The sequence below is a fragment of the Cebus imitator genome, unplaced genomic scaffold, assembly GCF_001604975.1.
Source record: "Cebus imitator isolate Cc_AM_T3 unplaced genomic scaffold, Cebus_imitator-1.0 Scaffold5, whole genome shotgun sequence".
In the NCBI taxonomy this organism is placed as follows: domain Eukaryota; kingdom Metazoa; phylum Chordata; class Mammalia; order Primates; family Cebidae; genus Cebus; species Cebus imitator.
In genome coordinates, this window is record NW_016107320.1 from 5692569 (window position 1) to 5718906 (window position 26338).

Genomic DNA, 26338 nt, shown 5'->3' on the forward strand with positions numbered 1-26338 from the left:
TGACAGGGTTTCACCATATTGGCCAGGCTGGTCTTGAACTCCTGACCTCACCGCCTGCCTCAGCCTCCCAAAGTGCTGAGATTACCGCGCCCAGCCTCTTGCAGTTTTCTTTTGGTATTTCAGTACTTGTAACCAGGTTGGGATGCCCTGTTCTCCTAAATAAACTTTGCCTGTCATTCACTTCCCAAGAATGAGTACAATTTTTAGGAATGAGAGGGCAGGAGGGGGGAGTTGTTCACATTAGCATTTGCCAAGTTTTCACTGTTTATCTTACTGGAAAGTCAACAGTGACTGTTAACCTCCTGCATAATTAAAATCTGGACTTTGTTATGGTTGTTGTTAAACTTGTGGTTAAATCTTTCTGATTTTTAGAAGGCAAAGAGATGGAGAGTAAAAGGAAGATAAAGTATGGCCATTCAGGAGACTGAGGTACACAGACACCTGGAGCTGCTTGTAAATTGGCAGGTTCATTGCAGCTGGTGGAATGGATGATAAGGGAAGTGTGTAGATCACAGTCTCCTAAGGTACTTAGTTTTATTGAATAAAGTTAAGTAGACCTTTCGAGCTGATCACATTCCGTTGGTGAAGCTGGAGGGCTGTGAGATTTCTTTTTACGAAAGCCTTGTGCTCTTAAATGAAGAGCATTGTTCTTATTTTAAAAATAAGTACGTGAACACCAATATCATTAACAAAGCTCTATCTTGTATGATCATTAATTTACTCTTAGTAGAAAAGAACTGAACAGTATGAGGCACAAAGAATGAGGAAGAAACAGTTAAACATGAGAAGTGGCTGAGGGCATACATTCCAAAGCACCACTCCCTGCCACGTCCCTCTGGTAGATATGACCCCAGATCATCTGATGAATCAAGGGATTGTTTTTGTACTGAAGATAGATTTCCTATAGCAGAGACAACATTGTTTATACCCCAGATTGTATTCCTTACCTTTTTTCCTATATTGATGTCAGTTATTAATGTTCTTGTTGTTTGAGACTATGCACTTACTATATGCATGTCAACTTCACATTCAGTTTTTATAATGAACTAGGTGATAGTTTTTATTTTTATCTGAGGAATCTGAGGCTGGCAGAGATTAGGTAAGTTATCCAGTGTTGCACAGCTAGTAACATTTTCAGCTATAGGACTTAAAGGAGAGAAACCAGCTATTTGACTTTCAGGTGAAACTTACTGAGTCACCTTTCACCACCATACACATACATTCTGGAATTACCTCATCTGTAATACTGGTACAAGAAGGTCATTTGTTCTTTTTCTGTCCATACCCTTTTCAGTGACCATCTCTTCACTTTTTAGTTCTCAGGTCTTTGGGCACTAGGAATTACCTGTAGATAATCAGGTCCTTCTGTGACTCAGCATTACTACCCCAAATCTGGGCTGGAAAAATAAATGATTGTGATACTCAACCAGTATTTGCCTCACAGCAGGTGCTTAGTAAGTGTTTGTGACAGACAAACACTTGTTAACCAAGATGAGTTAAAGTGTGAGAGACAGTAGCCCTGATAAAATTGACATTTTTTGATCTTGTGGGCTTTATTTATTCATGCTGGTCATAACTATACTTAAGAGTTAGCCTCATTTTGTTAGTTGTAACTGGAAACTGCCCAATTATTTCATCCATCTTGTAGCCTTGTGGCTTAACACTCTCAGAAAACATTTTTTATTGACTGCGATCATAGAGTGAGTATGCAGGGGTATTATCCTTCAGTGGCAACGTGGAACCTAGGTTGCCTCTGAACGCAAGGGAGGTGAAGGAAAGCACTTCTGAGACAACACCAAATGTTTCTGGAAGTTGGGTTGGGTTTTCATTTGCCCTCGATTTAATCCAAGACCACCAGATTTATAAAACATGAATGAATCAAAGTAGGAGAGTTTGGAAAAGGAGGGCACATTTGAGATTTCCATACTTTATTGCTAGCATCTTTGTTACCCATGGAGAGACAGTTATGGGTCCGTGGGTGGCTTTGCTTCTGTAGGTTTTTCTTGTTTCACAGTAATTGGCAGTAAGTGATTGATCTAGCCTTCCTTAAAGAGATGATCAAATTCCTTGGCACAGAGAAATGTTTAGCAGCCTTCTTCATATCCATTGCCATTGTGGTGCCTGATACACCTGGTACTAGTGAATAAGTACTGATTACTCAAAGAACTGTAGAACAGATGCTATGGAATTTCTCTTCAGGACTGATAATAGTATAATTTTTGCCTGTATACAAATCGGGTTTTTTTTTCCCCCCCCCCACCAGAACACCAGGTTAAATTATTTCAAGTTTATAAAAATTGATTTGGCCAGGCACAGTGGCTCATGCCTGTAATCCCAGCACTTTGGGAAGCCAGGGCGGGTGAATCACAAGGTCAGGAGTTCAAGACCAGTCTGGCCAACATGGTAAAATCCTGTCTCTACTAAAAATACAAAAAAATAGCTGGGCGTGGTGGCTGGCACCTGTAATCCCAGCTACTCGGCAGACTGATGCAGGAGAATCAATTGAACCCTGAAGGCGGAGGTTGCAATAAGCCGAGATCACGCCACGGCACTCCAGCCCAGGAGATAGTGTGAGACTCCATCTCAAAAAAAGAAAAGTTTGTTTTTAGCTTAAAATTTTCATTCTGTCTTCTGAAAAACATAGAAAGTCAGTTTGGAGGCAGTAGTGCCTTGTCAAGAATGTAGACTCTGGAAAGAGATTCTTTAGATTTGTATCACTCTACCTGTAAACTGTATGACCTTGGACAAGTCACTAAAACTTTCCAAGCATCAATTTCATCTTCATCTGAGCAAGGTAGAAATATTAGTATCTTGTTCAAAGGGACTAAGGGGAGATTGAGACATTATGCACGTGAAAAATACTGTACACATTTGTTCTGGTTTCCAAGGATATATTAACATAATTTTAAAACAGAATTTCAGTCATTGATGTTTTTGACATTCCCTGTGGATAGAGCAAGGGCAAGTAGCTCACGGCTAGCCAGTGAGCATAGATGGGGAACCAGAAGAAAGGGGGTAAAGTTGCTGAATTCTAGAGCAGGAGAAGCCTTGGGTGAGAGGGGGAGCTCAGTTCAGACACACAACTTCATTCTGGAAATCCTCACATGGCTCATAGGCCAATTTGCTTATGTGTGTGTCTAGATTTGCGTTATTTGTGCTAGGAAGTATATTTTGGGGTTCTGATTCATCAGTTTCCTAGGTCAATGCCAATCTCTTTAAAACTGATAACTATGACAAATTGTTAGTTTCTGCCTGTTTTCTTTTTCAAGGACTGAAAGGAACCTTTGCAGATTTAAGAAAATTGACATTTTTGGGCCAGCCACAGTGGCTCGTGCCTGTAATCTCAGCACTTTGGGAGACTGAGGCAGGCAGATCATGAGGTCAGGAGATCAAGACCAGCTTGGCCAACATGGTGAAACCCCGTCTCTACTAAAAATACAAAAAAATTAGCAGGATGTGGTGGTGCACACCTCTAATCCCAGCTACTCGGGAGGTTGAAGCAGGAGAATTGCTTGAACCCAGGAGGTGGAGATTACAGTGAGCCAAACCACTGCACTACAGCCTGGGTGACAGTGTGAAACTGTCTCAAAAAAAAAAAGAAAATTGACATTTTCTTAAAAGTCAAGGAAGTGTGTTAAACTGTCAATCATTGGGTGGATTATATAATTCTCAAGTTTATGTCCTCTTGCTAGTTGTAAGTTACTTGGAGGCACTTTGTAATATCAGTTAATTTTAAGGAACTTTTCTTTTCTTTTTTTTTGAGACAGAGTTTCACTCTTTTTGCCCAGGCTGGAGTGCAATGGCGAGATCTCGGCTTACCACAACCTCCGTCTCCCAGATTCAAGCGATTCTCCTGCCTCAGTCTCCCGAGAAGCTGGGATTATAGGCATGTGCCATGTTGCCCAGCTAATTTTTTATTTTTAGTAGAGACGGGATTTCCCCATCTTGATCCGGCAGGTCTCGAACTGCCAACCTCAGGTGATCCACCCACCTTGGCCTCCCAAAGTGCTGGGATTACAGGCATGAGCCACCACACCTGGCCAGGAACTTTTCTTGAATATTTTCTGTGTGCCAGACGTAGGTGCTAAGGATAGGTGATTACAGTTTTGTGAATGACTTTGACACAGAAAAACGTTTTCATATAAGCAGTAGTTGCAGTATTCAGGGTACACCTAGGCTGTTTTGGGAGGTATAAGAAAGGATATCTGGTCTATACTAGATTTTCAAGAGAGCTGTGTGTCTTCATGAAGACTCCTTAAGACAGCACCTATCCCAATAAGAGTCCCAACCAAGAAATTGAAAGTTCATTAAATCAGCTTCATTAACTATCAGAGAAATCTACATTAAAATTATAGACCTTAATATTTTATTTTTTAGATACAGGGTGTCACTATGTTTGTCTAGGCTGGCCTTGAACTCCTGGCCTCAAGTGATCCTCCCACCTCAGCCTCTGGGGTAGCTGGGATTATAAGCGTGTGCCCTGTTTTGTTTTTAAGGATGATTCCTAGTATTGTTATATTAAAAATTGGTACAAATATTACTTACTACTTTTGGGATTATACATTCAAACAGCACAGTTAGGTGTATTGAGGTCCTTAAAAATGTTCATTTCTGAAAGCTTGGCAAGGTCCTGGGAGGCTGAGGAGAGGATCACATGAATCCAGGAGTTGAGGCTGTAGAGTGCGCACTGATCACACCTGTGAACAGCTGCTATACTGCAGCCTGGACAACATAGTGAGGCCTTGTCTCTAAAATAAATTAATAACTAATGAATGAATGTCTGCTGTATAACATGCACTATCTCAAAAGAGATCATCTCTTTTTGTGGATAGAGATGTACCCAAGCAGCAATTTCATTAAAAAGACACCTGTGCCTCCCCTTACTATCATAACCATCCTTCTCCCTTGCTACCTTCCCTCTCTCACCAAATAACAGATGTGTGCCAGAAGTTTTACTGAAACACTATTTTTGTTTATAATTTTTTTATTTAAAAAGAAGTTAATTTTCAGCTGAATCATAGATTCAAGTTGCCTTGAAGATGTAGTTCCTAAAATAGTTTTTTATGTTAGAAGAAATTTATTTTTCTTCCTTTTCTACTCTTTGTAGTATTGTCAGTGAAGCACAAGTTGTTGATATTTTTCATATATCATCTCCATCTTCTAAACTTGCACCTTTTCAAGTCTTCTTTCACCCTTACTCAGTGCTCTTACACATACAGCATGTCTCCTAACTAGTTTTTGTAGTACTTGTTTCAAAACTGTCTCATGGGTATGCTTTCTTTTTATATAGATTTTAAAAATAAATTTAAATATTTATTATAGGAATGGTACATGCTGGGAGTCCCAGCTACTTAGGAGATTGAAGGAGAAACACTTGAGCTCAGGAGTTTGAGGACAACCTAGGCAATATAGCAAGATCCATCTCTTTAAAAAAATGTGTGTGTGTGTGTGTGTGTGTGTGTGTGTGTGTGTGTGTGTGTGTGTGACCATGATGTAGAGAAGCAGATCAGAATTTTTATGTTTTCAAAATAACCCCTGTGCTGTTCACTTACCCTGAAGGCAGTGTTTCTTTTTTGTTTGTACAGATACCTGAACTTGTCTTTTCTAACTTGTTAAGAAGTAAAGCATTATAGTTTTTGGGGAAGGTGTTTGTTAGCTGGACAAAACCATCACGGTAGACTCGCGGATAATGCAGTGGTTAAAAGCATGGGCTCTAGAGCCACATTGCCTATATGCGCATCATGGCTTTACCCCTCTTAGCTGCACAGCCTTGAGCTTGTCTCCGTCTCTTCAAGCCCTTAGCATCTTCCATTTTTGAGGTGGAGTTCATAATAGCTGTACATACCTCATAAGGATATTCTGGAAATTAAAGAAGTTAAAGTCTGTGAAGTATTTTTCACAAAGCATATACTGTATAAACATCCTTATTAACATTTGACATGGGATAGAGCCAGAGATGAGCCACACAGTCATCCTCATGTATAATACCGAAGCCCTGTATAATCTAAATTATCTACCACAGAAAAGATGGTCTGGGACAACAAAAGAGGACAGACAGCATGTTTCCGCACTAGAAAAAGCGGGGCGTGTGGTGTATAAAAGGAAGGGCACGGTCATTCAGGGAGCTTACCCAGGTCTCTAGCAGAGTGGGACTGAGCAGATTTTCTTGTGGTGTTTATATGGCATAAAACCATTAGTTTCTGAAAATACAACTCCTGTTAAACTTCCAGACTTGATTGCAATTGTCAAGAAATCCAGGCTCGCACTGAGGCTGGCAGACACTTTGAATCTTCAATCTGTGAATGCCTGGGAATTGACTTGCTTCGGGAAACTCTGGGTAACCCTCATCCCAGCAGCTGCAGGTCATGGGAAGGAAGAGGAATAAAAATGTTCCATGTGATGGGTAAGAGTAGGTAACAGAAGTGGCTTAAGTTCCCAGAGGAACAGTTTTCTTCCTGCTCATGCTCAGGGTTCCCTTCACCTCTCAGATTAGAGAGCAGATCCTAGACTGCATCGCATGGTTGCTTTGCCTCGGAGACCTTGTTAGTAAAGGAAGAAAACAACAATCAGAGCAGTGACTGGTCAGAAGAACAGCGGAAAATCATTAAATAGAGAGAAGGTGACTATGGGCCAGTTGAATCAAGACCAGCTTGCTTTTGGAATTTCCTTGGCATACTTATTTTGGGATCTGTTTTGGATCTTGTTGCTTCTGCAGTATGTATTAGAGAAATAGTAGAGTGGGGAGACAGCGGAAGTTAACGTCAGTCCAGCTGAGAACCTGCATTTGAGTAGTAGAAGTAGGGATGGGAATGAGAAAGACAGAAGATGTCTTTATCATCAGTAAATGGAGATCGTGAACATGGAGAGGCAGTGAAGTGCAGAAACGAAGGGTCTGGGCTCATGACCTTGATTGATTTACATTCTGGCTGTATGACATACTGTGAGTAATTGGATATTTAACCTTGCTGTGTCTCAGCTTTCTCTTAAGGTAAAAGGGGCTCCTGCTAATGCCTCCCATGAAGATCACTGGTGCACAGAATGTGCTTAGTAGACACGAGCTCCTACTGTTGTTATTGCTGCTACCATCACTATTGTTATCTTTGTCATCTTTATTGTTATAGGACTTAGCAATTATTTGGACATGGGAAGTGATGGGAGCTTTAGCCTGAGTAAAAGGGATAAAGAAAAATGTTGGAGGTAACACGAGGAATTAGTTTATGAATGACAATAAGTGCACTTCTCGAGTTGAGTTTGATGAGTTGAGGGTGTTTATGTTGGAGCAGAAATCAAAGATATACGCTTATGAATTATCCTAAATAGAATTAATAGTTGAAACAATGGAAATGACCAAGGTCCATGATAGAAGACACAAGTAATGGAGAGCCGGGCCAAGACTTGATTGCTCCTCATGTCTGCGGCACATAGTACAGTTGGTTCCCTGTACAAAACACAAAAGTTGCCATGGTAACTAGTGCTGGGTGGTGGAAAACACTTCCTTTGAGCTTTTTACTGCTTTTCTTTTTTGAGACAGAGTCTTGCTTTGTTGCCAGGCACCAGGCTGGAGTGCAGTGGCGCGATCTCGGCTCACTACAACCTCCACCTCCCGGGTTCAAGCAATTCTCCTGCCTCAGCCTCCCGAGTAGCTGGGACTACAGGTGCTCGCCACCACGCCCAGCTAATTTTTGTCTTTTTTTAAGTAGAGACAGGGTTTCACCATGTTGGCCAGGATGGTTTCAATCTCTTGACCCCGTGATCTGCCCACCTCGGCCTCCCAAAGTGCTGGGATTACAGGTGTGAGCCACTGTGCCTCGCATTTTTTTTTTTGGGGGGGGGGGCGGGGATGGAGTCATACTCTGTCGCCCAGGCTAGAGCGCAATGCAGTCTTGGTTTACTGCAGCCTTCACCTCCCAAGTTCAAGTGATTCTCCTGCCTCAGCCTCCTGAGTAGCCAGGATTACAGACCCCTACCACTATGCCTGGCTAATTTTTTTTTTATCTTTAGTAGAGATGGGGTCTTGCCATGTTGGTCAGGCTGTTCTTGAACTACTGACCTCAAGTGATCTACCCACCTCAGCCTCCCAAAGTGCTGGGATTATAGACATGAGCCACCACGCCTGGCAACACTCAATCTTTTCATTAGCTTCTTTCATAAAAATCTTCATTTACATTTGTCTTCTTGGTGAGCCAGTGAATGTGTTTGATATTCTATGGAAACTGTATTATATTAGTTCCCTAGGGCTGCCACAATAAATTACCAGAAACTGGGTGTCTTCAATGGACAGAAATCTGTTCTCTCACAGTTTAAGAGACCAGAAATTGGAGCTCATGGTGTCAGCTGTGTTGGACCCTCTCACGCATTCCTTGGCTGGTAGACATACCATTTCAGTCCCTGCCTTTGTCTCAAGATTCCTAAGTACATTTGCAAGACCCTGTTTCCAAAAACAGTTACATACTGGGGTTCCAGGTGGATGTGAATTTAGGGTAACACCATTTACCACATCATAGGCGCTAGTGGGCACTGCCCTGTGCCATGGGAGCTGGCATAGGCAACATTCTTAGTCCTGACATCAGATGAGCATGTCTGAATAGGCTAGTCCTTAAAACAGTGGGCCTTGTATGGCTGATTTTTGAAGGGCTTAACAGGCATGGATCAACTACTTGCTGAGGTATGTGAGTGGGAGTTGATTGCTAACAGAATCCTTGATTTATTTTTCTTGTTTCAAAATTAATATTATTCCTATTAAAAATGGAATTTTTCATCATGTTTGGATTTTCTGTGTCATGGCTGCTGTTTTTCCTGGCCAAATTCTTCATCTACACGGCAAGCTCTACTAGAAGACTCTGTCCCGGAGCTTATAGCAAATTGAGTATGCTAAAAGCCAGACCTAAAGACCACCTGCATTCCAGGCCCTGTCACCACCAGCAACAGTCGGGGCATCACCCATCCCAGGGAGGAAAGGATGGTGTATAGAAGGGACCTGAACTGTGAGACAAGAGACCTCTCCCACCCAGAATTGAATTAACCCTCAGTCTGGCTATTTCTTCACCTGAAGGCAGGATGGAAGTATTTTTCTTCATTCATTTTCTTAAATATAAAGCAAGTGGTTGATTTTTAGCATAAGAGTCTCGCTTCATTGCACAGGCTGGAGTGCAGTGGTGCGGTCTCGGCTCACTGAAATGTCCTGGTTCAAGGTTCATTCGCTTGAATCTCCCAGGTTCAAGTGATTCTCATGCCCAAATGGTTGATTTCTTGATACTGTCTTATAATATGATGGTAGGCACTGGTGAGCAAGAATAAGAGCTTACCGTCCAGGAGGTAACTGCTATGTCTGGGGAGGTGCAGGATGTGGTGGAGCACAGAGAAAGCAATCTTCTAGACTAGAAGTGGCATCTAAGTGGAGTACTCTCAAGAGTTAAGCTGGGTGGAAGGAGTAAGTAACTGAAGAGCAAGAGGGAATTCAGGCGAAAGGAGGGGAGAAGAGTGCCCCTGGGGGAGAGGGCAGTGTGTAGGGGAGAAGCAGGCATAGTCATGCCTTGGAAGTGACTGATCCCAGGCCATGAGGTAGAATCGGGGCTGGAGAGGTGGATGAGGGCCAGATCATTTGGGGTCTTACAGGCCATTACATGGAGTTTAGACAGTATCCACAGAGCAAGAGGAAATCATACAAGGGTTTTAAGTGGGAGTGACATGACTGAATTAGAGACAGGGTCATACTCTGCTGCCCTGGCTGGAGTGCAGTGGCATAATCACAGCTCACTGCAACCTCAAGTAAGTCCTAGGTTCAAGTGAGCCTCCCACTTTAGCCTCCTCAGTAGTTGGGAGAAAAGGCATGCACCACCAGGCCTGGTGAATATTTTTTTATTAGGGTCTCGCTATGTTGCCCAGGCTGGTCTCAAATTCTGGCCTCAAGCGATCTTTCTCCTCCTGCCTCTGCCTCCCAAAGCACTGGTATTACAGGTGTAAGCCACTACATGCGGCCAAACTGTGTATTTTTAAAGTTGTCTTGACTTCAGTGTGGAAGGCCTTTAAGGAGGCCTTTTCAGTAATCCAGTAGTGGTGGTGAAGATCAAACTGGATCATGGGATAGATTCAGCAGGACCTTGATGAAAGATTAAATGAGAGGGAGAATGGGGTGACCACCAGGTTTGTGGCTTCAGCAGCTGAGTGGAAGGTAGCATCTTATTGAAATCTGGAGCCAACAAGGACAGGTCATTGGAGGGAGCATATTTAGTTTTCGGTATGTTGAACATGAGGTTGCTGTGGAATATTTCCAAATCGACATTTTCAGGAGGCAGAAAAACCTTGTGTTACCAACTAAACTCAGAGATATATGGCCATATTTAACCATTAAATGTTCTCCTTGTTCTTCCATCTCTCAGTTGTCTCTAACAGTCATTTTTGGTTCTCTCTCTCAGTGTGACTACAGACTGGAAGCTTCACCTTTCTGCATCTGTTTCCTCATCTAAAGCAAAAGGGCAGACTAGGTGATCTTCCCAAGCTCTGTAGGCTTAAACCTTCATCAGAAGCTCACAGTTTTTTCTTTTCAAAGGGATTACAGGTTGGGGTTGGAAGTTTCTAGTCCTCGTTTTTCAGAATCCAATTTGAGCTCTTCTGGTTGCATATTCTCATGCTAAGAAAAAAAGCCTATTCAGATGTATATTGTGAGCCTTCAACAACATTATCCTCAGAAGGTGTAAAAAAGAAAAGATATAGCCAGATTGGTGCAATGGGAAAGGATTTGCCCAGCCTCTCAGGAGGGACGGATTAAACTCAGACAAAAAAAGCCCTGGCCTCTTGATCTACCCTCTTTCTGCTCACTGGGGCCTGGCTCACTCTGGGTGGTCAAGAGCTTCTTTTGTCAAGAGGATTCTCATCCCCTCCCTAAACTCCAATTCATCCCAGTGGGCCTTGAGCAGCAATCTTTGTCTTCTTTTTTCAGCCTTCCATCCTACAAAGTTTGAGCAGGATGGACAGTGACTCAGGAAGGTGAAACCCATCAGGGCCTTGCCTGCTCCTTCAGTGGGAGTCCTTGTGAAGGGATCACTCTGTGGAAACCTGCCTCTCTAGCTTTTGTAATTTTCTCAAGGAACGAAAAAGCAAACAAACGGTAAAAGCTTATTCTGCTTTAATACCCCTTTCCGTCAAAGGGGCATGTGTGTGTGTTAGGCGAGTGCTCAGGCTCATACTGAAAAGGTAGGTGTCTGTGAGGACTGCTTCAGGTGTGATCCTGACCTGGTCAGACCACATGTCTTTTGACATTTATGGTAACTCCACATTCCTTCATGAGGGGAGAAGGGAGGGAGAGAGAGAAGATGTATCAAGGGATTTATCAAGTGTAAGTTCGCCTTAATCTCTTCTAGGCCTCTGCCTTACTACCTACTTTACTAAGAAATTTTGAGTTTAGGGAATTTCAGAGCAAATCCTCTTTTCTCTGGGGCTAGGTTTTATGCAAATGTTAATGGTGAATTGTCTCAAAGCATCAGTAAAGAACTAAGGGAAAGTAATGCTTCAGGATAAAAATAGAGAACGTTCTGGAAATCATAAATTCCGTCAGTCAGGCTAACATTGAAATCTGATTCCAGCTTATCTCTGTTGCTTATCTCTTCAGGAGCAGATATCTTAAAGGGCATATTCATTTCATTTTTAAAAGTTTCTAAAGGAAGGAACCACTGGTCAGGTAACCATCTCTACCCACCCTGCCCCAGTTAACCAGTTCCCGTGAGGCAGGAAGATGAGGAAGGACCACTGACAGGCTGCAGGCCAAGCGTGTTCCCTCTGAGGGTTCTCAGTTGGAATCAGTTGTATGGATCAGTTTTATAGTCTTCTGCTATCACAGTGGGAACAGACAAGCATGGGCTGCAGATGAGTGTACTGAGGCTTGACATTTTTAAAAGGCTCAGAATGTCTTAAAATAGCCTGGAAGCTAAAATAACAGCAACCATAATAGCTTGGCATTCCTGAGAATGGTTGTTTGTTTAAAATTCAAGGCATCGGTTCTGGCAGCAGTTAGTTTCCACTAGCTGGTCTCCCAGATGAGCACTCTGGAAATCACACAGTCTCATCACAAGAGGAAGCACAGGGATCTATTAAGCTCCTCCCAGCCCCTCTGAGAGGGGTCCCTAAGCCTTGGGCTACAGGCACCTGCGTACCCCAGAACTTGAAGTAGACGTTGTGAATCTGATCATTTTAAGGACTCTGGTGATACTGTTGTTACCCTGACTAAATAATAATGATCAGTCTACTCTTAGGGGCTCATCTCTCCCACCTAGATACACAGGCAGTCTGTTTTTCCATTACCAAGGCCTGAGGAGGTACCTTTTACTGCCTCAGAGAAGGAGGGAGTAAGGAAGGTCAACCAGCAGCAGTATGTTAAACCACATTGTTGGGTCCCATCATATCTGGGAATGGGTACAAGCTACCCTCTGAACAGATCATCAGTCAGCTCTTGACTCCCTGCCATCCTGAGAGAAGCTCGTACCTTGCAAGCCGGCTGTGGGGAAGCCTCACCTACCCCTAGCCCACCAGATCCGCATTTACCCGCAGTCTCTGCTACTTTCTGGTTTCTCCATAGAGCAGTCCCACAGCACACCAAGCAATGCAGTTTTCTTTTGCTAGCTCTCTTTCTGTATTGAAGACTTTGGGGGAATGGGAAGGATGCTGAGACACTGGGTCTGGACAATGACTGCTTAGATGGTGGGAAGGAATAAAGTGACTCTGTTGACCTTGGATCACATGCACTGTAAACTTAAGGAAAGTCCTCAAAGGCAGAGTTACTAATGACTTTATCCAATCACCTTTTGCTGACTCGCACGGCAGTCCTGGATAACGTCCTTGGCAAACTTGATTTCAGATTTTGACAGGTGATAAAAGCACATATTGAGATTGCTGCTTCACAGGGCCCAGATTCCTTGCTTTATTGACTGATGTTATTTTGCCTTTCCTGAGAAGCTCCCTCATGGTGTTTGCTGTTACTTCTAATGGATTGCTTCGGAGGCCCAGGCACTTGCCCTTCAATCTGGCCAACTGCAGCCTGACCTGAGTGGAATTAGGGCTGCCTGAAGAACACTTAGACCAGGCGCTTGGCAACATGACTCATTTTTTTCCCATAAAAGTTAGTCTGAAGAGCAACTGGAAATGTTCCGTTTTACATCTTTGTGGAGTTTAGTTTTAGTCAGGATTCTCAGGTCTTTCACTTAACTCTGAATTTTTAAAATCTTAAATGCTCCATGGTCACAGTATTTGGCCCTGTTCTTCTGAGGGCTAAATGGAAAATGCTTGATGATCATACCTGACTTGTCAATAGTAATTATGCCACTAAACAGAAAAGCCTTCCAGTTCTGGTTTGTTGAGGCCCTGCCGTTAAGCCATTGTTTTCCCAGCAGCTCTGCAGTGGGTTCTTATGGGATATCCTTTATTAGTTCTTTCTCTCCCTTTTCCTCAGAGAGCCACATTTTCTGTTTTGTGCAGGAAATTCCCACTGTTCTTGGGTTCCCCAGCTACAGCTGGAAAGACATCAGAGTGTCCAAGACAGAGTCCAAGCCTGAGATCTCAGCAGGCCAGATAGGCAGCAGATGCTTGTTGCTTTTCTTATGTTATGTTTTTCGTTCCTTTGCTTAGCATTTGTGGGACCAAAGCCAACAACAGGTTGTTAAAAGAATGAGAGTAATTTGACTTCTGACATTGATTGGGGCTTGGGGTTATTGGGTGTTTTGTTTTCTGATTTGAAACTAGCTGTTTGGTAACCACTAACTCTTGCCTTATTCTTTTCTTGCAGATGAGCTCACAGTGCCTGCACTTTACCCCAGTAGCCCTGAAGTGTGGGCCCCGTACCCTCTGTACCCAGCGGAGTTAGCGCCTGCTCTACCTCCTCCTGCTTTCACCTATCCCGCTTCACTGCATGCCCAGGTAATTTATACCCATCGGCCACAACTTCACTCACTCCACCACCAGTCCTTTCAAACCTGGTTCCCCAGAGCACACCATACAACTAACACCTATCCAGCTAACAGATCCACCTTCGAGAGATTAATGATTCCCTCTAAATCAAGCTGACACTCCTTCAGGACTTATGAGGATCGTCTGACAGCAATGATATCACCCACTGCCTGATGTTTGCCCCAAGTGACACCTCTCTTCCTTAATGATCTCACCTCATATTGCACATTAGAGACTGGGGCAAGTTTATCCACCTGGCTCCCAGCTAGCTAGAGGGCATCACCAGAGTGTATATGTGTGTGCCTTGCGTGGAAGGGCTACAGAGAAAGGTCTGTGCTAGGAGCAGGAGTTATGTGCGTCTGTGCGTGTTTCTGTGTGTTGAGAGGTTTCCACTCTGCTGTACTGTAAGAATAATCTATGACCAAAGGGAAAGCTTCCGGGGGAAGGCTGTACTTTCTTAAATATGTTACAGGAAAGATTAAGGGTTCCTTTTCTCCATTTTGAGGAAACCCTGTAGAAAAGGAGGCATAATACAGTGTCTAAGATGGAATTATAGGTCAAGGTAGAGATCTCTATTCTGACCAGCTTTCTTTCTTAGTTAAAAATAGCCTGATTTTTATAAACAAACTTCCTGTTTCTCCACAAAGACTACTGTCTATGTACTAACACTTCCTCTCCCCTTGGAGAAAATATTTCTCTTCGCTTTGGGTGCAAGTAGTAGTAATCAACGTAAAGATTCACCTTTGGAGATAACCACTTGTTCTTTGGTCTGCAAAGATTGACGACTAGTAACCAGTAAATAGAAAGTACGTATGTAGGTTTCATTTGTCTTTCTGCATGTGTAATTCGGCCCTTAAATTTTAAATTTTTAAAAATGATTAGGCTGGACAGGTGGAGTTTTCGTTTGTTTTGCTCAGTGTTTGTTTACAAGGCTGGATGAAATAAATAGCTTCCCAGAAAACTTCCTTCTGACTTAAAACTCTTTTTTGTTGTACAGAACTCACTGTCTTGAGAAAGACCACCTAGAAACAGCCCCCAGCAAGGGTTCTTGAAAGCCATGGGGTCAAGATTGTTGTTGGCTGAACATCTTTTAATTCTTTTCGCTGAGTTACCAACGTGTTGGGTGTGCATTGACAACCCAGCTTCCTGGGGCTGCCCTTGGCGCCTGGGCCCCAGTAATGATTGCCCTTTGTGTCGGGAGAAGGGAGAAAGTACTATAAGTAGTGAAGAAAAAAGTGTAGGTGCTGGTGGTAAGAGTACATGGGACCAGAAATAAAGGAGCAGGATTATCTGTGCCTTTGCTCTCTCCTTCCCCTGCTGCTTTTTCTTCCCTTTTCCGTGTCAGTGCTTGGAAACCGTTACAACTGGCAGGTAATGGGGAGAGGGGATAACATGTAAACCTGGAGGGGTCTTCTGCTGAGTCATTAGGGTCTTTGTTAGCAGGCTGTGGATAAATATGTGGTTGACATGGGACAACTAGAGCCCCTTTTGCCTGCCACCTCCCACCCCTGCCCTGGACGGTGTCTCTCCTCTTGCTAGACTGCTAGGTACAGATCATGTGGCAATCGAGGCAGATGTTAATAAATATCATGAAACAATGCACGTTTGCATAGTCTTCTGAATAGCCATGGCTTTGGTTGGTCACCAACAAAGCCTTTCACCATTACCCTGGATAATCAAGAGTTGACAACAGCCAGAAAGTATTGGGAATGGTGGCTTTTGGCCATGACATCTGCCCAGTCTTCATTGATGTAATGGGTAAAATCAGAAGTAATTCTGGAGATATGATATGCTAAGAGAAGGGCCTAAAGAGTCGCAAGAGATTAGAAAGCATATGCCATTGTCAGGAAGGACGGGGAGAGACAGTGCCGAGTTTAGATGGACTCAGTCACTTGACTTAATGGGATGCCTTGCCCATTGTGGCACCCTCCCCTGGGACTTCTTCCTTGGTCTTGAGATTTTTCCAAACTGGAATCCACTTAGCTCTGCCACACTGGTCCCAGATTTGTTGGGACTCTCATCTGATACCAGTGTTCGACGCCACTTCTTGTTTGGAGTCATTCCCAGGGCAGTTATGGACTCTATGAACAAATATGGTCATTTAAATTTATTTGTCCAATATGAGAATCAGAATGAACTAGTAGAGGCTTTACAGATCAGCTGGTCTGACCCATTCTGCAGATGAGGAATCAGGCCTAAGAAGATGGAGGGAGTTACCCACAATCTGAAGTGGCTCTACCATGACTAGACCCAGGTCACCTGACTCCCAGGCCTGGCTCTTTCCACTCCGAGGTGCTGGCTCACCACAGACTTATTCTTTAATGGAATTTTGGGAAGGCTTCACTCCAGTGACTCCTTGGATCTTTCTTCTCTAAGTAGATGGAAAGCCTGTAAGAAGAGACTTGGAGGCAAAGACAAGGGAATCAGCACTTAACCTTCACCCAGAGGGCCCAAGAGAATCTTTATTAACTGGAGGTAGAGCAGACTGCAGCTTTTACAGGGCATCTCCCCATATTGGATAATTCAGTTTTTGTTTTGGAAATCTTATAATGTCTTTGGAGAGTCTTTAAATAATTTTGTTTTTCTTAGCAATGTTATGCTCTATTTTGAGACATGGATTTTTTTTTTCTTCTAGTGTTTCTCTCCTGAGGCAAAGCCCAACACACCTGTCTTTTGTCCACTTCTCCAGCAAATTAGATTTGTCTCTGGGAATGTGTTTGTAACATACCAACCTACTGCAGACCAGCAGAGGGAGCTCCCATGTTGAATTTGTTTGTTAGCTATTTTTCCCCCCTTTTGCAAAAACTATTTCTTGACGACCTTTGAGAGATTTCAATAAAAATTTTAATCAGAGCAAAAATGATATCAAGTAGACTGCAGCGTTTTGTTTTCGTGGTGATGCAATTTTGGAGCAAAGGTGTTACTCTTTGACTGAGGTTGTGGGAGAATTGGGCCTGTGACACCAAGTCTATCTTACATGGAAGGACTCAGAACGAGCTTCCTTGGGAGACCAGATCCTGGAGTTGAGGCCACACCGCTGCTGCTTTTCTCTGCCTGGGCTGCTGGAAGAGCCACCAAGAGCTGGATGTTGGAAGCATCTCATCCACCGGGAGACCTCACTTCAGCAGAGATGGCGGGTCTAGCTAGGGGAGCCCATGTGAAATGAACGGATACGTTGTCCAGCCTGCCCACTGTGATCCACAGGAAGGAAGACCAGGAGACAAAGTGCCGTTGAAAGAAGTTGAGTCACTTTTCTAGCCCTGCCCCGGCTTCAGCTGTGGTCTGGTACCCCTTCAGATTTCCCAGCTGTAAAGTAAAGATACTTATTTGCCATCAGATCCCATTTTTTAGAAATTATTGGATAAGGTGATAGTTCTGAAAGCCTCAGTACTAACTTAATGTTTAGAGATGAAAGAGCGACCCTTTTCAGCAAACGTCTGATTGCTAAGAAGATCATTAACTTTAAAAAGTGACCATCCAGTTTATTTTCAAGGTCATTGATATTTGAAATTTATTAGGGGAGGAAGCTTTCATCCATTGTTTTCAAAAAGTTATATGCTGAAGAGAGTATACAGCTGTTCCTGTCACCTCACATTCACACACTTCTGCTTCTTAGATTGGAGCTCACGTTTGCTTTTAGTCTTGTTGTGATGGGGCAGAGAGGAAAGTCAGTAAAGTACACTGTCCTTACCACATTCTCAAAACACAACACCATGCACCCTCTACTTCACGCAGAGTCACAGTGTGGGCCAGAAGCTTCTGCAGGTAAGTAGGACTGAGAGAGAAAACGCTGGTTACCTTACTGCTTTTCAGAGGCCTCATTTGTCCAGATTAACAGCAGTTCTCTCAGATTTCTAACAGGCTGCTTGTGGGGCTTACCTGTACATGAACCAAAGGTTTTAAATTATAACATAGACTGCCTGAGGACGAGGCATACGTGCCCCTTGGAAGGGCCCTGTGACACACCGGAAAAATTTTAAAGGTTAAATCCAAAATGAATATAGAAGTGGACCGTGGAAAGAGAGGCATAGGTTAACCGGGAAGGGAGCTCACAGAGTAGATGGGCCTGGGAATAGTGGTAGACCGCCTGAACTGCAGGGCTGTCCCCACCACCCCTGTATCTGAGCATTTGCTTGTCAGCAACGGGGTACTTCTGATAACCAGATTTTTTTTTTTGAGATGGAGTCTTGCTCTGTCGCCCAGGCTGGAGCGCAGTGGCGCGATCTTGGCTCACTGCAACCTCCACCTCCCAGGTTCCAGTGATTTTCCTTCAGCCTCCCAAGTAGATAAGATTACAGTCATGTGCCACCATGCCCAGCCTGAAAAGTAGATTTTTAAAAAAGCAGATTGTATTAAGCATCTGCGTCACTATGTCCTGTAGAAAATACTGAGGCAAAAGACACAAGGACTTCTGCGCTGGTGTTGGGTATGTTTGAAATACGTAGAGTATTGGGGAGGTTGTATCGAGGGCAGCGCTGCATGTGGGCTTCAGTGCACACGCAGCTCCTTAGAAATCTCCCCGCAGCGACACAGCTCTGGATCCCTCCAGGCACATGTGAGGCTCATGTGGCAAGGACTCTGGTTTTGGCTTCCAGCTCCCGTACAGAAGGCAGTGGCCAGTGCTGTAAGGATGGTTGGTGCTACAGGGAAACGTATGAACAGAGCCTTGTCTGGGGCCCCCAGAAGGTGGCCTCAACACCTCACCTAGCAGTGAGGCAGGAGTCCAGAGATTCCGGGTACTTGCTTCTGTGACTGTCAGGTCACTTTAGCACTTGACCCTTGATCCCTGACCTACTTGTCCTTGAGGCCTGGGCTTCCAGAAGGTATGTACTACGTGCTCCTGAGCTGTGGCTATGGCTGTGACTGTCCGGACAACCATTGGTTTAGAGGACTACAGAGCTTGCCTTTGGGGCTCTTCTGCCCAAGGCCTTCCATTGTGTTCAGACGTAAATGAAACTATTAATCCTCTGACATTTACCTTTCCAACTGCAGCTCTGTGAAGGTCAGACTATGAAGAGAAGCCACCCCTTGAGTGCTCATCTCCTGATAGTGCCGGCCTTGCCTGGTTTCCTGTTTGGTGAGGCTTTCTAGGAGCCCCTGGCTTAGCTCTCACAGGAAAGGAGGGCAGGGAGGCCAGGCATCATGCTCACAGCTGGCACCCAGCTCCTGTGAGAGTGGGCGGGGCCTCCTTTTCCCAGGCCCTTCCTGGGGGTGATCTCTATGCCTGCCTCCTGAGGCAGGGCCTGTGCTCTGAGCTGCACCTTTCAGGAGAGCTCTGCAGTGCCACGTTTCCTTTCTAAGCCCGTGGCAGGAATGTAGGTGGAAGGGACAGGCTCTGGAGCTCCCTGGCCAGACACAAGCTCTGCCATTTACATGCTGTGTGACCTTGATTGAGCAAGCTTCTTAACCTCTCTGGGTTTCAGGAAAAGGGCCATAATCCTTCATGTAAACACTTAAGAGAGTACCTGACATATCAGAGGGGCTTCATAAATGTTTGCTTTAAAGGTAGGCCTCCTCTGGGATCTTTTTAGGGACATTTGAATTTTCAATAAGGAGAAGGAAGCCCAGGACTATACCTGAGCTACCCTCAAGGCAGTGACAGTTAAGACACAGGACAGCCAGCACATGTGGATGACACTATCGGGGCTGCAGAGACCTCATGGCCGGAGCCAAATGGAAGACTGGAAAGCATGAATGAATGATGGAAGTAAGATGAGGCATTTACGTGAGAATGCCACCGACAGCACCGATTGACAGCACCTGCCCTTAACAGCTTGTGCCAGCACTGGGAGAGCTTATCCCCAAGAGGGGCCTCCCCAAGTCAGGCTGGGACACGGCCACCAGAAGAACACCCTTCTGACAGGAAACACATCCAGGGGAGGTGGGGACTGGGCAGCTGGAATCCCAGAAACGGAATGGCCCTTGTGGTTTCTTTACACAAACCCACTGTCCCTGACCTTTCCAGCTGTGGCCTTATCTTGCTTTCCTGTTGGAGAAACTGGAGAAAGGACCACAGGTCACCCAGCTCATTCCTCCCTGGATTTTCTGGCTCTTTCTTCCAACAGTCCTTCTGCTAGGATTCTCCTCAGCCTCATTTCCATGCAATGGAGTTACATCTTGTACTTGGGGAGATTCTTCTCTTCACAGTCCTGTGATGAAACCCAGGAATCTGCTCCGGCCAGGCAGATGCTCTCTCCCTGGCGACCCTCTCCACCTCTTCCTCATTCACAGTGAGAGACATCAGCCTGGTCTCCTCCCTCCTAACTGGCCTCTGTAGAAGCTGTCCTCCAAAACCATCCGTCCAGGGTGTTAGAGAGAGATGTTCTTTTGTCCACAGCTGCTGCTACTGAAGCCCAAATTTCTCCATGTTGGGCAGTTTTAGGAGGAAATGCTGTTCAGAAACCAGAATCAGTCCCTTACTATGTGGCTGTGTGGCTTTGGCCCTAGAAATCACAATATTATTGCCAGGATTGGCAGAACATCTCAACGTGGGCCTCCTCCTGACTGGAGTCAGCATTGCTCTCCATTCAGTACACTGTTCTCCAGGTTTCTAAGTGTGCTCCATTTTGTCCTTTGCAGAAGGTTAAACTCAGATCCTGCGCACCTTCTCCCCTGACCTTACTAGCAGTAAGAGCCCAACCCTGAGTCCCAGCAAGTCGCACCTGGAAGTGCCGTCTGTGCGTTTGGCTTTTAACAACCGCGTGGCCCAACTGTCACAGTCGGGTGCTGCCAAGCGCCTGGCACCTAACTGGGACTCGGTGCTTTTCAATCAAACACATGATTGTAAAGACAGTTTCTACCCGCTCTGCTAAATTTGGGATCTTAGGCAAGTTTGTTTGTAACTGCCCTGAGCCTTAGTTTCCTCGTCTATAAATGGGAAGAATGAACATCTACTCCATAGGGTTATTTTGCAGGAAACAGTAACATGTTTGGCTTACAGTCATAGTTATGATTAAAATAGCTCTTCCAGTGCCTTCCCTTTGTCAGCATTTGATCTGGCCTGGCGCAGAGGCCCCTGAGCCCTCCCTGTAAGCTTGAGAAGCACTAAGGACACAGGGACTCCTGACCAGGATCCCAATGAGAGAAACCTAAGGAAGGGCCCAGGCATATTTTGCTTTGATAGAGAAGCACCGGAGCCAGGTCAAGAATGGTCCGCAGCTGTGGTGTGTCTGTCCCGAGACAAGGCTCTCTGGTTGGGTCTGCTGGCTGTGCACCCAGGGTTTTTGGCCTCTTTCCATAGGCATAGGCTCCCAGATGCCATCCAGAAAGTATGTGAACTCTTAACTGCTTTGGAAACAAAACTGAGGCTGCACAGAAACTTTGGAATTATAAAATGTAGCCTTCATAAAAGGGGAAAGTTAACTTTTTCATGAAGAAAACCAATTGTGACAGTGAGGGAAAAGAAAAATCAATTCCAAATGGAATCATGTTTTATTCAGGATTTGTGCTGATGGTGGGGAAGGCCAGACCCAGCAACAGGATGGGAAAGTGGGACACCCCAACTTCAAGCTTCGTGCGTTCTGCCACGAAGTTCTATGCGCTTCACTGAGCTCAGCTCCTGGGGACCTCTAATGGCCCTTGATAGCAAACATAGTTAAAAATTAACAGACTGACAGAATTAAATATGGATGATAAGCAACCACTGTGGACTTAATCTGACACAGGGTGTTACACGCTTGGGTGCCTTTAACCTAAGCAGCATCTCGAGTGAACTTCTGAGATGTCTGGGCACATTTCACATGCCTGTTTGGATGCAGAGCCTAGCTTGTGCTTAGGACAGACAGGAAAAAAGTATTAAAAGCCCAGGAGATAAAATTCTCCCTGGAGCCTTCTGTTTAATTAAACTCAGCTCTGATCAGGTTTATCAGGATATATTCCCAGTCCTAGGACCTTGTCCTTGTGGTCTAGACCTTGTCCCTGCCTGAGCTCGGACCTCAGCACCTGCCATTGTGACTGGAAGATCTTGCAAGAGCACAAGGCCAGGGTGGAGCGTGGCCTCTTTCCAGCCAGGAGTTTCTTGCTCACCTCTTTTCCAGCTGTTGGGCAGGTGAGATGGCAGCCTTAACCAAGGACCAAGTCACATCAGTCTTGACATTTTCCCTAGTTATAGTGACTTGTTTAATTGCCCTAGGCAAGGAGTATTAGGTGCCAGACAGGTAGTAAAGAATGCTGATGACATTTTCATGCCTCTCAGTCTGCTGAGAAAGAGTACAGGCGGCCGATTCTGGGGTGTGGGGAGAAGAGGAGTGGTCCCATTACAAGGGGGACTCACTTCATGCAGCATCGAAATTCCTAAAAAGTGTTCTTGCAGTTTTGGTGAGTGCTTTATTAGAAACGGAGGTGAGGGCTGCTATTTAAAAGAACCTTGCAGTCAGTGCCATAAGGGAGACAATCTTTTTGTATTGTGCATCATCCCTCCAAGCCTCTTCAGTGAGTTTGGAGTTTCTTGGACCAGATTATGCTGGGCCTGGCAGCCTCTGAAACAGAGCTTGCTGTAATGGCCTGACATGGTTTATTTGGTGATGCTACCCAAAAGTGGATCCTGAGGTCTGGAGCGAGTGGGGCAGAGTTGTTGGTAGGTAGTCACTGTGTGAGTGGTTCCCTGCAGTTGGCTCAGTGCCGGGAACGAACCCCACAGGGGACTTCAGGGTTTCATTTTGGGGAGAGTCATAAAAACCTGCCTGAGAATATCCATGCCTTCAAAACATTAGCCCATTAGTTTGAGATAACATTCCCATTGTTTGTGTAAAACAACTTGTTCAAGCTACTGTTTTTAACTGTTTTATTCAAAGAGGGAGAGCTGACTTCTGAATGGTGCAGGGGAAACCTGCATTCAGATACAGCATCTGTATTAGGCAATGTGAGAAAATCTGTAGCTGCTCCATGAAGGTAAGACATCAGAGCACTAGTTGGTTTACTGGTCTGTCTCCCAGCTCGAAGGATACAAATGGTACAGCCCAGCCTCTTAGATCCACCAAATGCTACACTGGAAGGGGGCCTTCCAGACCAACATTTCCCAACACCCACAGGTATTCACAGTTGTTATATAATACAGAGATTCTGCAGTCAGATAAACTTGAGCAACACAGGTCTAGATCAAGTCAGACAGGTTTGTTTTGGAACTTCTCAGAGCCTTTACTGTGCTGATGTGTATCAAGAATCTGCTAAAGGGACCAGACTGTGCATTTCTCTCTCATGTCCTTGACATTAGAGCGTTTCTAGACCAGTGTTCTTCCAGCCATACTTTTTGAAGCCTTAATGAAGAGCAGCATCTCTCAGACTTGACCATGTACCTGGTGATCACCTGGAGGGCTGCTTTCAGTGCAGTTTATTGGACTCCCCTCCCAGAGTTTCAGCATTTCTGACAAGTTCCCAGGTGATGCTGATGGTCCAGGAACCTGAGAACCACTGGTCTAGGCGTTACCCCTTCATTCCTCAGAGAAGAAAACAGTCAAACATCGGATGTTTACTTTCAATGGTGACCATTAATTTGAGCCAGTCACCTGCTAAGCACTTCTCATGACTGTTTCTAAGCACAAGTATGATAGTGGGATTCAGCCCCTAGAAAGGCGATAGTGCCGTGCACATCATTGCTGTCAGGCTAGAGTTCACCCTGTGCCACTCACTCACCGCCATAGAAGGGCTGGCATTTCAGGCAGGGTGTCCACCCGAGACTAGTCAAGGTCTTCCTGTCCTTGGCATCAGTACTGGGAACATAAATTCTGTCTGTATTTAATCCTCTGGCCCTTCATTTTCTCATCTATAAATGGAAGAGGATGGAAATTATTTTTATGGGTGGTTACCACTTTCTCTAGCATTCCATTTGATTTTTACTCTTGAGTTACTTCTTTTTCTGGGTATCTGGTGCTCTCCTGTTGTCCAGTCTGTCACCATGCTAAGTGTTGGAGACTTAAGAGTGTTGGCTGTGCAGGGGTGCACTGCATTTTAAAAGAGCATTCCTGAAGAAGAGCGATGGCAGAATCCCAAACAGTGTGGCCCTAGGGAGTGAATTGTAATAGTAATAACTATTGTTCAGTTCTGTTGGAGAAGATTCCCAGGGTTGTCCATGTTGCCTTAGATGTCACAGGCCGTGTGAAGTGCTTAGCGCGGTCTCTGGCACAGAACCAAGTATCAGGGTCAGTTTGGTTAAGTATATTGTGTTAAATTTTCTTACAGGGTCTTGAGAAGCCCCTGGAATTGTGTGCAAGACTGAGTGTGCACGTTTGAGAGAGAGAAGTAGGGGGGAAGGGAGAAAAGAGGGGTGTGTGTGTGTACACTTTCTGCACATGGCTTGAGGATATGTCAGGAGCCACTGCCTTGCATGGAAGGCCAGCCCTTGTTACATGATTCTAATGAGGAGTCCTCTACTCCTGCTGAACTGTGTGAGAGGACCCTGACCCAGGCAGTCTAGAGGGAACTGTAGGTTCCCTCCCGTGCCGCCCGTTAAAAATTGTAAAGCAACCCTTAGGAGACGGGCAGGAGTAACACGGGGCCAAAAGCCACAGCAGAACAAGCAGCCCAAATGGGGCTAAGAGGGAACCCTCTCCTCGTTACCCCCACACAGTGATTAGCGCAGAGCAGCTTGTTCCCCGGGCCAGCTCCGGAACTCTGCTGTGCACGATGATCCCTGCTGCTCTGCCTGGCTGCAGTGTGGGAACCTGAAGGACCCGCTCAGACTTGGCCTGGGGGGCACTGCCCTCTGCTGGAAGGTGGGCGCAGCAGAGCCTCTCAGGGCTGGAAGAGGAGGCGGCCGTGGGTGTCTGTGGATGCGGTGAGAAGAGCCCCCACTTGGCGAGCACATAGTGTCCTAGACTGAGACACAAGAGCGATGAATTCAGGGGTCTGTGTGTCTGCCACCTGCCACCCACCACCACATCCACTCTGAGGAGCAGCCACCTATTGCATTGCTGGTGTCCTCACTCCTCAGCTGAGCACAGTCCCTGGACCCCACAGCTCGGAACCCGCCTTCGTGTCACCCTGGAGTGTACCTCGACCAGGCTGACAAGAGCCTGAGGACGGGCTGCACGCTCGTCCCCCACCCTGCAGGCACCTGTGCGAGTGAGAATGTGGGGGCTGTGTGCAAGAGCTGGTCGGAGAGGCTGGGACAGGGCTTCCTTCTCGCAGTCACCTGCACAGAAAGCAGAACCATGCCATCCACTGTTGCAGCTCTCCCCCTGGGCAGCCCTCCCCTTCCTGTGACTCCTATGAAGCACCGTCACGTCTTGGCCTCGTCAGGGCCCAGCGCCCCAGGCCACACCAGTCGCACCACTGCGCTCCACACTGACCCAGTGCGCACAGACCCATCCCCTCTACTGTGTTTAGGTGTCCAGCCCACCACCTGCCATGGGGGCTCTGTGTCCCTGCCCTGTCCTTTCCCACCTGTCTCAGGAAGGCAGCTCCAACTCTGCTCTTTGCTTAGTGAGCCAGTGGATTCAGATGCACCAGGCCGTGAGCCGTGGGTAGGTATGAGTTCGTTCTTCTCCCCACTTCTGCCCTCCCTCCTCTCTTGGACTCTTCTGTCCCACTTCCTGCCTGCTCCTACCTCACCCCCATCCTGCCCTCTATTGCCCTCTTTCTTTTGTTCTGCACTGACTTCCCAGAGGAGTGTATTTTCCAGCCTCTGTGCTCTACCTGGTCATCTGGTCTCTGGTCGTATCTAGCATGGTCACCAGAGGAGACCCAACGCACAGGAAGCCTAAGGGGAGTGGTATTGTAGGCAGAAGCTCCAGTGTGTCCTAAGCCCACATTTGCTCACTCAGTGAGGCCGTTGAGGAAAGAACTGCTCATGAGGAAGCCCGTGGGGAGGTGCTTGGACCATGGGCAAGGTCGGGGTGCTGTGTCAGATTTCTTTAGGACCCAATTTGCAGACATCTGTGCTTTTAGATTCAGGTTAGGGGATCTCATGGGGCCTAATCCTGGATTCTGACCCCGCTGGGCCCTGTGATCATGGTCATTCAGAATACCCAGACCTAGTTGGCATCCCCACCTGTAAAACAAGGAGATGGAGCAGGAAGTTTCCGTCAGTCCCTTCCGAGCCCTGTGTCCTGCAGAGCTGCCTCCCAAACCCCCTGCATCTCCATTTCAACTAGAATGGCTCTTGCTTTGTCATTACCCTTTGGACATCTGAGTAAGTCCTCCCCTGCCGCCCTGCAGGAGGGCATCACCTTACATGGCCCCATAGGCCTTACCTTCTCCACTCCCAGCAGTGCTTCTGAGCTGCTTACAGTGGTCATGGGGAGACCATGCCACTTCCATGTGAAGAGAAGAGCAGTGGGAGGCGGGCATCTCTTGCCTCTGTCCAAAACTGACATGGCCATTGAGGAATGCTGTTAAAGACAAAGTGCACTTGCCCTTTTGGGGTTTTTTCCTTTTGTTTTCGTGTTTTCCTTGGCATAGGACCTGG

The 26338-nt window shown here is 45.7% G+C and overlaps 1 protein-coding gene across 5 annotated transcripts in view; it reads left to right on the forward strand.

The window, feature by feature from the left end:
• The window catches only part of RBPMS (RNA binding protein, mRNA processing factor), a 190345-nt gene that overhangs the window by 150810 nt on the left and 13197 nt on the right, over positions 1-26338 (forward strand). For 2 of the 5 annotated variants that reach the window (XM_017535859.2, XM_037740982.1), the window contains exon 6: positions 13775-13905. The exons of 1 other annotated variant lie outside the window; for it this stretch is intronic. In XM_017535859.2, coding sequence (XP_017391348.1) covers positions 13775-13905 — 131 coding nt within the window. Of the gene's footprint in view, positions 1-6230; positions 6404-13774; positions 13906-16570; positions 16799-26338 lie in introns of those variants that run through there. 2 more of the 5 variants (XM_017535855.2, XM_017535866.2) reach the window with 2 other exon arrangements.